This window comes from Prorops nasuta, unplaced genomic scaffold, assembly GCF_024137725.1.
Source record: "Prorops nasuta isolate Cenicafe-Biocafe unplaced genomic scaffold, Cenicafe_Pnas_1.2 PNAS00072, whole genome shotgun sequence".
Taxonomy (NCBI): domain Eukaryota; kingdom Metazoa; phylum Arthropoda; class Insecta; order Hymenoptera; family Bethylidae; genus Prorops; species Prorops nasuta.
The window spans coordinates 147,587-161,388 of record NW_027116869.1 but is presented as its reverse complement, the minus strand read 5'-3'; the positions used below and the strand labels follow the sequence as shown (position 1 = coordinate 161,388).

At 32.3% G+C, this 13,802-nt stretch overlaps 3 protein-coding genes across 3 annotated transcripts in view; 2 read left to right on the top strand and 1 right to left on the bottom strand.

The window, feature by feature from the left end:
• The window catches only part of LOC136784797 (GTP-binding protein Di-Ras2), an 86,075-nt gene extending 80,427 nt beyond the window's left edge, over positions 1 to 5,648 (top strand). Inside the window, exon 6 of the mRNA XM_066745700.1 lies at positions 439 to 5,648. Coding sequence (XP_066601797.1) covers positions 439 to 640 — 202 coding nt within the window. The 3' untranslated portion in view covers positions 641 to 5,648. The remainder of the gene's footprint in view (positions 1 to 438) is intronic.
• A 131-nt stretch (positions 5,649 to 5,779) lies between these two features.
• Bulli (regulator of MON1-CCZ1 complex protein bulli) lies at positions 5,780 to 9,567 on the bottom strand. The gene is made up of 11 exons (XM_066745685.1): positions 9,412 to 9,567; positions 9,140 to 9,298; positions 8,768 to 9,073; positions 8,528 to 8,702; positions 8,303 to 8,462; positions 8,111 to 8,228; positions 7,887 to 8,040; positions 7,749 to 7,812; positions 7,462 to 7,681; positions 6,957 to 7,405; positions 5,780 to 6,895 (listed from the first exon to the last, which is right to left on the bottom strand). Exons 2-11 carry the CDS (start codon positions 9,266 to 9,268, stop codon positions 6,634 to 6,636), a joined length of 2,037 nt encoding a protein of 678 aa, XP_066601782.1. The 5' UTR covers positions 9,269 to 9,298; positions 9,412 to 9,567; the 3' UTR covers positions 5,780 to 6,633.
• Positions 9,568 to 9,707: 140 nt separating this feature from the next.
• On the top strand, positions 9,708 to 11,752 carry Creld (Cysteine rich with EGF like domains). The gene is made up of 5 exons (XM_066745698.1): positions 9,708 to 9,888; positions 9,990 to 10,096; positions 10,164 to 10,821; positions 10,918 to 11,013; positions 11,523 to 11,752. The coding sequence occupies exons 1-5, from the start codon at positions 9,822 to 9,824 to the stop codon at positions 11,723 to 11,725; spliced, it is 1,131 nt and encodes a 376-aa protein (XP_066601795.1). The 5' UTR covers positions 9,708 to 9,821; the 3' UTR covers positions 11,726 to 11,752.
• Positions 11,753 to 13,802: the final 2,050 nt, after the last annotated feature.

The window sequence follows — 13,802 nt, the reverse complement described above, 5'->3', positions numbered from 1 at the left end:
ACATAATGAATACTCCGCATCTACCCTCTTATCCTTCCTTTCTCTCAAATAAACATTCGCTGTTTTATTTCAACAGTGCAACGAAATATAAACGTTTGGTTCAAACAAAATCTTACCGATTATTATTTTTAACCAATACTGTGTTTTGTAATTGTTTGCAAGAAACGAGGCGCACTGACCGAATTTTAAATAATTTTCAAATTCTAGCCCCTGCCTTCCTCATTTACATATATAAAAAATACTCTGCAACATATTTTCGTTCCTCGCTGCAGTCAAATAAACAATCAAATTTTTCTTAAAGAGAACGAGCAATAACGTACCTATACCACTTAGATACCTGGTTCGAGAGAAAAATTTGGTTGTGTGTGCATGTTCGTGTGTATGTGTGCGTAATTAGAGAAAATCTTTTGTACAAATTCCTAAAATTAAACTTGCAAGGTCTGGTAGTCCTAGCAGCAGAACGGGAAGCGCTGGTTCCGGAAGTCCTCAGCAGGTGGTGGCTGCACAGGGCGGAAGCGTAGTGACAGTAACGGAGGAGGTGAAGAGCAAGCCGAGGAGTCGCAGCCTGATCAGGCGAACCTCCAGAAAAACGAAGCAACAGATCCGAGACGCTCACGCCGATGACTGCAACATCTCGTAAAAATTGCGTTTATCCTGCGCCGCGTGTAGAAGAGCGAGCAGCTACGCGATATCAAAGAAAATTATCGACGGGGATCGAGGCCCGAGGGCCATGCACGTACGAAAAGAGTTCTCACCCTTGACTCTCGACATGCAACATATATATGTATATATATTTATAAGAGCGCAAATTGCGCCAGAGAAACACTATTAATATATATAATAATAGCATTGCGGAAGAGATTACTTGTCGGGCCAATATTTATAAGAGTATAATGAGAAAATAATTATAGAATCCTTAAGCATAGTACGATCTCCCAGGAGCGAAATTTTCTAGGCACAGGGAGATCCGATGTTCTCGCGAATTTTCATTGTCTCGTAAAAAGCCACTCGTGTCTCATTAAATATCGAGCGAGAAATAAAATTACCTAGGAACATTATTATCGGCTCTTTGGCTGCGTGGAATATTTCCATCCCCTCGAATTCGCCACGCGGTGCATTTCCCAGACTCGAGTCGAATAACCAGCTCTAGTATATATATATATATATGTAGGACGAGAATCAAAACGAAAAAATTTCATTTATTTACTCTCCGTTTTATCATATTAAGAATTCTTATATATACCTTTGCGTCTGTGTTGGCTGACTTGAGTTTTGAAAAACCTCCTTGTGACAATTAATCGAATCCTGCGCACGTGTGTCGATAATTCGAGAATTAAGGGCTCGATGAAAGTATCCATACAGCACCAAGTGAGTTATAGACATCTTTTAGAGGTCTTTTAGTCAATTGGATGACTAAAAGCTGTCTATAGGACAACATTTAGTCAAGTGTACTGTATAGGCAAGAATTTTGTTGCGTAACGATTAATGGGACGAGCGATCGAATCCTTTAAGGATCGGATAGGGTTATTCGAGACTCTCGGATGTTGCAATGGATGCATATAGATATAGGTGGTCGACGATTTTCTACAAAGATTTGGATCGGTGGAAATTAAGGGAAGATATGTTTATTCGAGAGATTAATAGTGGTTATGCTTGTCCGAGCATAAACGTCTCCCTATTCACTATCTATACATGGAGCCAGCGAGTATTACCATCGGATGGAACCAGCTACTATATGCGCTATTAATTTTAATTAGTTTGCCTGGTCTAGCTGTTGATCCTTGCACATTACACGCAACGATATACCTTGTGCAAAACTAGATTATTAACATTGATAATTTCATATAGCCTGCACCTATTCCGAATTATTAACACCGATCAGTGGACATTATAATAGTAATTACCTGTACAATATTTTTTTAATCCAACACAGCCCTGAGAATTTATTCTCTTACTAGAATTCATGTTTGAATAAGATAATTCCTTTGACTATAAATCATTGTTAAACGTGTCCGAATAAGTATATATATATATAGTATATATTAAACTGTAAGATATTTTTTAAAAATACCCACATATCCAGAGTGTTAATAAACAGGAGTATGATATATTCTATAATGTATGGATCAAAAGATATAAATAATTAACGATTAATCTCATTCGCATGCACCGATTTAAAAATATAAAATTTACCGTGTCTCGTTCATCGCGTTATAATTTATTATTAGGCGCTAATAGTCATTGAGTTGATCAATGAATACTTTGAAAATGTATTCGTAAATTTAGATATTTGTCATTGTTACGTACGTATATAGTTGAGAATAAATTTTCTGGTCCTGAATGTTTTAGATTAAAGCTTTGCGTTAAGCGAGAACTCGAGTATTAAAGGGACAAATGGAAGAAATTGATGATGCCATCGACACTTGAATAAAATACTATATAATATGACTCGCAGCTGTTGTTAAAAAGAAAAGTGGAACGATTGCGGAAAGAGGCGTGCAACAATGAGAGTATGGGAAGCATTTTTCTTACGTAATTGCAGAATTGTTGTTTGTGTAATTATTCGCTATATAATCATCGCTCTAAAATCTATCTATTATTATCGTTACAATTATTAATTCTGAAATTATCATTAGAATATTAATAAAGTGTCAGATGTTCAATTCCATGCATCATTAGGAGAGAAGCAATGAAGCGTTCTTTCGGATATTAAATGTAAATTGATTTTCATTCGTTAAATAATACTCGCGTCGAATAAAATCAGTAGAACAATAAAGCATCAAGTTAAGGTGTCGTGTCATGTCGTATCGTGTCGTTTCGTGCCGTGTCGCGTCTTTCAAGACGATAAACCAGAGTCCCCGAAAGCATCTGTAAATGTAAAAATAAATAGATTGGTCCTTCGGGATCAAAGGAATAATAATCTCATGGCGAGCTACGCAATCTCGACGAATTGATATTTCGTTTAAAAGCAGAAAATGGATGAAACCGAAGAAAATTAATGAAATCTCTGAAATATTCGCAAAACTCGATGGTAACACCAAGCCTCGATCAACATTTCGATTGTAAGGTGATGTCCTTGATTATCAATTATACCGTGGAAATATTTCATTTATATATAGATTTTGTTATTACGAAAAAATGAGATAACCGTAAAGCTCTATCGAAAATCATGGAACGTAAGCTGGAGTTTCAACACACACACACACAAAGAAAGAAACAAGACAACTTATTACGAGAATACCGATGTACATGCATGTATATTTGTATATGTGAAACTTCCAAACAGTTGCCTCGATCGCGGAGTTGGGTGTGCAGGGACAAAGCTAAATTGAGTGCCCGCCCCCGCCCCCGCCCCCACCCCCGCGCCGACTATACAGTGTTGATCGACGTAAATAATTAAGATTGAAAGTTATACGAGATAGAAGATACATATATCATTTTCAAAGTTAATTATAAAAGTAAATATGCATTAACAAATATTGTTATAACCGTCCCATATTAAATGACTATTTAACGATAATAAAGTAGAGTAACAAAAATACAAATAAAATACTTTTGAGTTGACAGAATGCTTGCAGGATAATTCAATTGTTAAAAGAAAAACATAAAAGGATACGCTTATCACGAGTATCCTGAAAGCATTCTATACAGTTGTGCAAGTGCAGGAGTTTTGTATGTTGACATTTTACGCGAGAAAACGTAATTCCAATTTTCTTACAATACAATTAATTCTTCCCCCTCTCTTCTAATGCTTTCTCCAATTTTTTATGTACCCCAAAATGGAAAGTTTTATCATAATGAAGCTATATAGGGGAAGCCTGGGCAAAGCGGGTCACTGTCCTTATACACTTTTATGTAAACAATAAGTGTTAATATTTTGATTTGGTGATATTGATACAACAGTTATGAATGTAAATTAGTAGCATTTCGTCGGCAGAGACGTATTTTATAAAAGTCCTGGCAATTAAATCAGTTTTGTTGACGCCGATAAAAATTTTAAAGGTTAGTTTTTTCTAGATCATTTATAAAGTGTTATAATTATTTCTTTATTCTTGATACTATTTCGAACCAGCGTTATTTAGCTTTAAAATAATATGCGAAAATATTGTTTTGGATAATTTTCTTAAAAGTTATAATTATTTAACTAAAAAGTGTACTCTCGGGCAAAGCGAGCCGGGCAAAGCGGGTCAAGTAAATTGATAGCTTTTGTTGAATAATTTACAGATGGTGAATAAATACCAAAGGAAAACAAATCAGGCGTCTTGAAGTCAAGACATAATGCAAAAGGCAATGGACGAAAGTAAAAAAGTTCTATTAGAACCGTCTCAAGAAAATATAATATAAACTACTCCACTTTACAAAGATATATCAAAAAGGGAACTTGTGAAAAAAAGCTCGGTAGATTTCATAGGGTATTCAATGACGCTGAAGAAATTGAATTGTTGAAATATGCGTTGCAAATTACTCTGGTCGAGGATCTTATTTTTATAATTTTTGCCAAGAATGAAATTAAACTTAGAAACTTCGTTCAATAATATACTTCATGTTAATGTTAATATTCCATTAACTTAAAAATTGATAAAATAATTATAACATAAAGTCAAATATTCAAATTTGTTTTTTTTTGTGTATCTAATAACATTTGTATGGTTTATTATAGCGGTAATCCGCTTTGCCCAAAAGACTGACCCGCTTTAGGCCTACTTATGGGGCAAAGCGGGTCAAAAACACTTTCTTTTATTTTTCGCATAAACAAAAATTATAAAATTAAATGTTGTTGATTGTTTTATTACTTTATAGTCAGATGATTACCCTGACTAATGACACCGAGAATGTTTGATTATCTATTAAAAACGCAGTTTTCTTGATCTACAAAGCTTAAGTGGCCCGCTTTGGGCTACCTTCCCCTAAATACTTTCTTTCCTCGCCTCACGTCCATTATATATATACAAAGTTTCATGTTAATCATCGGAAATCTGTCACTGTAACACCAGATGAAAATCCAAATTATCAGTGAACAAACTAGTCGTCCTATTGGCTGTCGGCCATTGGAGAACAGCACTCATCCCTCTCTCTCACAAAATTACTCTCACTTTTTACAAATACGCATCGTGGACCAAGATAATAGAAGCTTCTCTTCATTCGATGAAACAAGCATCGACCTTGTAACATGTAGAAATCACAAAATAATCAAATCAAGTTCAATTATGAAAAGTAAATCAACAGTCCATGTTTATTAATTCAAACAAATATTGCTTCCTCGTATCTATATATATATTAATTATATTATCATTTTTGCCTTATATAGCCAATGAAACAATGATTTGAGTCTCGCAACAAGCGGAGCGCCCGGGTAACACAAAGATTTTAAGCTTTCTGTAAATAATTCAATTAATAAGCTGTAACTATATATATTGCTGTACATGTATTTATTATCTGTCAAGTTAAACGTCTGTGTAGACATGTGTCCGCGTGTCTCAAACAAATCTGACAGATTCTGTAATCGATATTTATTTATTATTAAGCAATTATGATATTAATTTTATGAATAATTAAACACGCATATATGTATATAGTAGCGCCTGTATAGTCACTAAGCAAAACGAACATTGCTATAAAATAAAAAAGGATTTTTTCTCTGTCTCTAAGTAAGAATTTGTGCAAATTAAACAATTTATCGCGTTTCAAGAAAAGTCCAATTCTTATTGCTATTATTTTTTCTAACCATATTAGTTAATCTACGTGTACTGGATTACGAAATATTTGAAAAAGATTGAAGAGCAATGGAAGATATATGTATATCACTTGTAAAAGCTCTCCGGAAAAATCAGATGTTTATAATGTTAAGAATTTTTTTTATTCAACTGAGAGAAAATATTCAATTCGTTTGTCCACGACGTTTACGTCAACCGTCAATGCGTTTAGTTTATTTATATTGTACTAAGAATTATACAAGATATATATATATATATATATATACACGCAATAAGACATCTTTGACCAATTTTTATGAATGTCTCGCCATTCTTCGAATGTAAGTTTCAAAGATTTGTTCAATTTTTTTGCACTTCTCTCTTGTTAATATTTTTTCTTCTCTCTCTCTCTCTCTCTCTCTCTCTCGCACATTATAGACTCGAAAAATTAATAATTGTACGTGCGAAAATCAAACCCGACTGGGTGAGTTTGGCTGAATTTTTCTTTTGATTTAATGCAACATTTTTAATGTATTCCGATATAGAAATGTTGATAGTAAATATTATCTGCACAAAATTGTCAGTGCATTAAACTGTTATGGTACTTATGGTACATATAATGTAATATAATTTTCTGCTTGCATCGGGACACATTGTACCATAAACCATAAGAAGAATGAACACTCTCACTGTACAACACTGTTTAACAAAGTAAATAAATGAAAGACGAAAAGTGATTTTGAACTTTGAACTACGTCAATAAATTCATTTTAAATTGAAGAAATTTTTTATACTATTTAATTAACCCTTAATTCATAAATTAAGATGTCTTGTACAGGCTTATAATTTTTTATTTTTATAAATAATGCTCGACGATACAATGTTAACATAAAATAAAATCAAACAAATACAAAATTTGGCATAGTCTGGGACGACAGTCTTATGGTGCAACAGAAGTGATGTTAGAATTAGCATCGGAATTACAATCATTATCCGTTGTTTGGAATAAAGTTTTAAAGTGTTGAACATATGACTGACAATGCTCTCCCCTGCTAAAAGCTGTGGTATTGTGTAGCCTTAAATTACGTTGTTCAAAAAATTTGAAAACCGAATGGAATAAAATAGGATCGTTAGCAGTTTTTGCTGCTTCTAAAAATTTTCTTGCGGACATTTGGTCGATCATACCTACGGATCTTACGTATCTGAAAAATTAGGAAAATGATGACTCAAATTTAGAGTGAAATTATATTCTTATATACGTACCTTAATGCTGGTAAAATATGTTTTTTCGATAAAAGAACTTCTATGATTTCTTCTTGTGCATTTCCTAATCGTTTCAGCATATCTAACGCTAATTGGTGGGCAGCTGGGTATAAGCTTTCCAATGATAATAAAAGACAAGCTAAAGGTTTAGAGTCAGAAACTACATGATATTGCAACAATTGGTGAAGCTGATAATAAGCCTTCCTATGAATTAATGTTGTAATTAACAATTCGTGTAAATAGTGCTGCACAGGTATTCCATGTTCTGTTAATGATCTAATATATTCAAGAAGAACCCATACTATCATTTTTGGTTCTACTGTTTTGTTCTCTGGAAACTTTGAAAGCACATGACTGTATAAATCACTTTGGTTGAGCAAAAGCTTATATTTTAAATTTTCAGCCGTGGCAGTTGTCGTTTTTGTATTATTTTGTAAAGGAGTACCCATCTATACAAATACATTTTAATTAAAAACAAAATTACGTTCATTTGACAAAACATTACCTGAGTTTGCATTTCATTCTCTAAGTGGCTTCTATATGCCGAATTTAATTTATCAAATATCATTGGCATGTTCATTAAACTAATGGGCAACTGGGTCATGAAACTCTGTAAAACTTGTATTAAAAGTTGCTTAGCATTTGCTCTTAGCATTAAAAATTCAACGAGCAAGACCTTATCCGTAATCAGTTTAACCAACGCTTCCAATTTCAGCTCAATAAACCTGAAATATATTTTTGTTAATATTTCAAAAAAGTAGTATAGTTTGAATTAATGGCTATATATATTACCACAGGCAGCCCAACTTTGCATCAATCACAATATTGGGTTGGAAAACAATCCAGCTTGATGAATCTATGCCAGAATAAGGAATTTATAAAGGCTAATTAGATCATGTTTAATTGGCTTTAAATAATTTCAAAGGATACAAAGTGGACAGGGCTGAATCATTTGATCCGATAACGTTGTACCAGCTACTTTTAGATTATATGGTCTAATTGGTTTAGCCGTAGCTATGCTCGTATGATATATAATTGTACCGTCGCTGACACCTTGTAGCATAATATCAAATATCATAGATTTCTGAAAAATAAAGTTTCTATGCAAAAAGCACAAATTAGGATTTAAAGACTTTTCAATTTCACAAACTTACACTTGATGTTGGGTTTGATGCTTGGTGATGGACTATTATGAGATTATCAACTATATTTATAGCAAATTTTCCACTTACATCTAATTTAAGAATGTGACTTTTCTTTATCGATGTCATTCTAAAAAAAAGAAGAATATTTGTTGCATACTAAGGACTTTTAATCATCTACCCTGCATTTAACAAGTAACTTACTTATGTACTGTATACACATATACAAAAGCAGTTCCCATTGTCCTATTAGTTCCTGGCTGATGGCTCAATAAGATGATACAGGGCTGCCCATACAATACAGCTAAAGCAACATCTCTTTCAGAAACAGCTAGTTTCCCTGGTTTTATTGTACCTAGTTCCACTAAAAAAAAGTTTAAAAAAGATATTATAAAATTTGTTTTGGTTCCTCTAAAAAGGTCGACTTACTCTCAAATTTTGTTAGTTTAAAAAAATTTCCAGGTACAATATGTAAGGTCTGCATTTGGTTGCCAACACTACCCGATGATAATAACAGTAAGCTGCTTTTAGGACAATACAAAAACCAATTTACACCTAAGCTCAATGTTTTCTGAGGCTTTATTACACGTTTCTCAGGATTCACCTAAAGCACAGCCACTTTATAATTAATTATACATAATTCCCTAATTAATAATATCGTATACTTACTGAAAATAATTCCACTCCATGATCTGTTACAAATAATATTTCATTTTCATGCGTCCAAACAAAACCTAAAATAGTGGCATTTTTCCCTTTACAGCACTGTGAATACTCTATTCCATCTAAACTGGATATTGGATTATAATTGATAAATTCTACCGATGTGTTTGTTCGTTGCACTGCTAGAATATTTGTATTGGGAGAAAACTTTATAGAAATAACTGGTCCCTTATCTTCCATTCGAAAACTAATATTCTGGTCAGGGCCTTGGACCAACACTCCTGTAACACCCCCCGACCGTACTGCAAATACCTAGAAAAAGATTAATTTTAATATTGATCTGCAATCTAATAAAAACGATTTGTTAGGTTATCTAACCTGCTGCTTTGAAACATCAAAGAATACATTAGTATTACAGCTGTTTGATTCAAATCTAATAGGATCCTCGGACAATTCCAGATAATATTCATCATTATTTTCTTGATCAATACTTTCGTTATTATCCATAACAAAGGAATATTCAACGACTTGACAGTTCTGTTAAAACACCAACAAGTATTTTGATATATTTATATTGAAATCAATGATGAAGCAGTTTTATTAATTCGTAATAAGTTAGAAACAGAAAAACGAAGTAAAGGAATACTTACATAAAATAAATAACCAATTTATATAAATCAGAGTAATGACTTTTTAAAAACTATAAATTCAATAACAGCCATTTGACAGATGTCAAAAAGAAGCCACTGACTACTGAGTGACTGAACTGACTGAAGTGACTGAACCAGACCGAACTTCACTGAACTGAAAGTTGTGTTTCTACTCTTTCCTGCCCTTCTGGTTTAGGGAAACAAGGTAAGGAAGATCCCTTGACATCTACCGTGCCTGACGACACTGTCGCCTGAGGAGATTCCCCAAAGATAGATGGCACCTTTAGCGTTTTTCGTGAATCACATGAACGGCATGAAATGAACCTCGTCGGTCGTCCTCGTGGAGGTTACGATGTGGTAGTGACTAGTGACCCGGCGGACCCGAGACCACGTTACTTTAATAGATTGGTATGTGTGTGACTGATAGGATACGTATACATATTAAGAATAAGTTTTTACGAAAATCAATTTTAAACAGTAATACCTTAATCATTATTTACTCTGAATATAAGGTATAATGTGTATTATTATAAGCTTGAAATATTTGCTTTTACTTGCCCTTTTCTGTACGTGTATAGCCACAAACAAAGATAATCAAAAATTAAAAGTCAACAAAGAAGAATTAAAAGCTGAAAAATTACCTCCATGTTCAGCATGTAAGACTCTCATCAATAGTTTCTTAAAGGTAAATATGTTTTTTACAAAATTAAAAATATCCTTTCTAAACACCTGTTCACATTTACTAATATTAGGGTTTAGAAAAAACAAGCCGGGGAAAATTTGAAGGAGGAGACAGTTCATGGGAGGAGTACAACTTAGGGGCATATGCAAAAAGTGAAATTAGATTGACAGAGATTCAAGAAAATCTATGCAAAGAAGTAGAACGTGGAGAAAACCAATGTCATTTGTTATCACATGAATTGGAAACTATTATTGAAGATTGGTGGTTTAACCAGCAGGACAGTCAACCAGATATCTTTAATTATGTTTGTATAGAAAAAACTCAAAAATGTTGCCCAAAAAATCATTATGGCCCAAATTGTACACCATGCCAAGGCTATCCAGATAAAGTTTGTAATAATAATGGTAAATGTAAAGGAGCTGGTACAAGAAAAGGAAATGGTAGCTGCTTATGCGATATAGGATATACTGGAGATACATGCTCTCAATGTGTCATTGGATATTATGAGTCCTATAAGGACGATGATAAATTATTATGTTCCCCCTGTCATTTTGCATGTGATGGTCTGTGTAAAGGGGCTGGGCCTAAAGATTGTACAAAATGTGCAAAGGGATGGTCCATGATGAAAGATAAAGGCTGCTATGATATAAATGAATGCTTAGATGAAAGTAAATTTTGTACCAAAGATCAGTTTTGCGTTAATAACGAAGGCAGCTACAGTTGTCTAGGTAATTATAATCATTTCTTAAACATGTTATTCTTTTAAATGATTTTAGGTAGAATGTCTTAATTTTTAAACATAAATTTAATTGATTTAAATTTAGCATGTGATAAAGCTTGCAAGGGCTGTACTGGTGATGGACCAGACATGTGTATTCATTGTGCTGATGACTATTATAAAAATGATAATTTATGCATTAGTAAGTAAAATTAATTTATTTAAGTGCTAAAAATTCAAAAAGAAATTAAAAAGTACTAAAATAATCGGTATTCATGTTTGGTTAGCCCACAATGGTTATATTCCAAAATGAAAAGAAACTAAAAGGTTTTTAACCATAACTTGCCTTATGCATACCGAAACTGATTTTATAAACTCTAGTTACCATAAATTTAACACAGTATGTTGTTTATAATATTGATTTTATGCTTTATTTCTTACTTCAATCAATGTCTCTCAGTGAAAAATTACAAAGCAATTTAAAAACTTTGTTAGTTAAAAATCTCTGATTAGAAGTTAAAACTCCAAATCAATTATGCTTCATAAAGTTGCAAAGAATCACAAAATAAACAACTGTGCATTATTCCTGGGAGATCCTGTATTATTTTAGTATGAGAAATCTTATTTTTGAGTTTCTGGCACTCAAATCGCTTGGCTTTTTAACAGATTTATATGAATATTTTAAATTAAAAATTTTGTAACTTTTTTTAGACTCCGAAGTATTAAGAAGAAAAAAGCAAGAGAGGCTAACAAGATATGGAACATATTTAGGGCTATGCATAGCAACTTGTATTATATTTCAACGTAACATATATGCTGCTAGTGTCATTGGATTGTTGGTTGCATTATATATTTCAGTTTCAGAATATGTAATTGCACGCAGCAGTGTTCAAAGTATTATTACTTCTATGTAATAACTAATAAACTATTCTTTCCAAAAGCTCAGTAAAATTGAGATTAGTCGTCGCGTTCTCAGATTGCGTATCTGAACGTTTTAAAATTTCATTAATTTTGAACAAAATTTTTTTTGATTTTAAGACGCCTCTATATGCTGCAGAAGAATTGATTCGTGTGTTTCGATAATGTTCTAGTTTTACGGCTATTAATCGTGTGTCATTGCGAGGGAAAGTAGGGAGGGACTAAAGGAGCGATAGATTATATATATATATATATATATATAAAGAATTATTGTTTGCATCGTAAAATTCTAGTATTGTCCTTTTACGACTGTAGTCTGTGAATAGCTCAATTAACTTCTGCTTCTAAAATATTTAAAGCAGAATGGTATTTTCAAGAAACATCAAGAAGACAAAGCGAAATACTATTAAATAACGCAATGAGAAAAAAAATCATATGAGTATTAATTATAATATCAAAAGGTGAAAGTATAATTGTAAAGTTTGTAAGAAATATACCTTGTGGTTAATTTATTGTTTTTATAGGCTTAATACTCTTTCTGATTTTGATTATATAAAAAAGAAATATTTATCTCCTGTTGAGAATGAAAAAGTACTAATTTATCAAGCACTTGTATCTGATGCAATCATCCTAATACTTTTGAATAATCCCATCTAGTAATTCATAATTCTTTAAATACGTATATTTGGATATCCATCCCCAATATGGAATATTTATTTTGTTACTCTTATTTGTTGATAAGACACTGTCCTAATATCTTTTCTCAACTTGCCGCTAAACATATATACATATGTATTTTACTATCTTCAATGAACTGAAATACTTTTCATCAGCCCTAATGACATTATCCTCAGAAGTTTCTTCTTTGGTCAAATATTCTAAAGAGTATTCTACTCTTTGCTGCCTATGTTTGTATAAATTAATTTTACCAGCAGCACGATGGCAATAGCCGCATTCAGGAATCTACTTCCAGTATTCGCAATGCTATACAGGTAGCGTTCGTTTTTACACTGCAATAAATATATATAAATTTATATAATATTAATCTCTATATAATTTAAATTATTATTACCTAGTCGTTTTTTTTTCTAAAAGCAGATAACAGTCAGTCGGCAATGTAAATTCGATACAAAATGTAAATGAAACTATAATTGTTAGTTGTCCCTGATAATGACATTGAAAGTCAACAAGAATATTTATGTCTCAAGTAGTTTTATAATAAAGATTTATATGTGCGGATTGTAGCACTAGAAATTATCAATGTGCAATTCATATTCAAGATAACAGGATCGATTTTTTTTGTAGAAAAGCTTTTAACACTGAAAGAATATATTTTGTCGAACAAGAAACGTGTTACCGCGGTTGGATTGTAAAGGTCAGTTGAACGGTAAAATTTTATAAGAAAATTCATACAACACCACTTTTATACAAGCATTTAACCATACACGATCTGACATATCTGTGATCATAGTAATGTTTATTATTTGAGTTTTAATATAAATATTATAGAAGAATATTGAAGAATATATAAATACACAAATTCAATTGTTTGTACAAGTACTTTCTCCCCTTTCATGGCACGATAACGAAATTGCAGTGTTTGATTTTTTATAAAGTCTATAAAAAACGTTCTCCAAATTTTGTATCATGCAACTCAACTTATGTATGACATTTAAAATGTAAACTAGATTTCAAATCAAAGTTCCCTATTATGTTATTCAGATTAACAATCTATATCGGCGCTGTCTACGGATCGGATACGGAGCGGACATGTGGAAATCGACCTTTACCCTATATATGCGTATATCAATCATTAAAAATCTGCATAAATAGAAAAAGAATCCTCATGCGCCTGTTATAATTATGGCCTTGATAAAATTTTACAGTGCCATAGTATAGCGATATGAAATTGTCTACACTGCAAAATAAAACAATTATGCTATTTATATTGATGCGAAGGAGTTGGATAAAAAATTAATTAAACCAATGAGATAGGTAGGGGGATTAAAACGTACAATCACAATTAACTATAGTCAAAAGTATAAATCAAGATAACCTGAATAATTGAAAGAA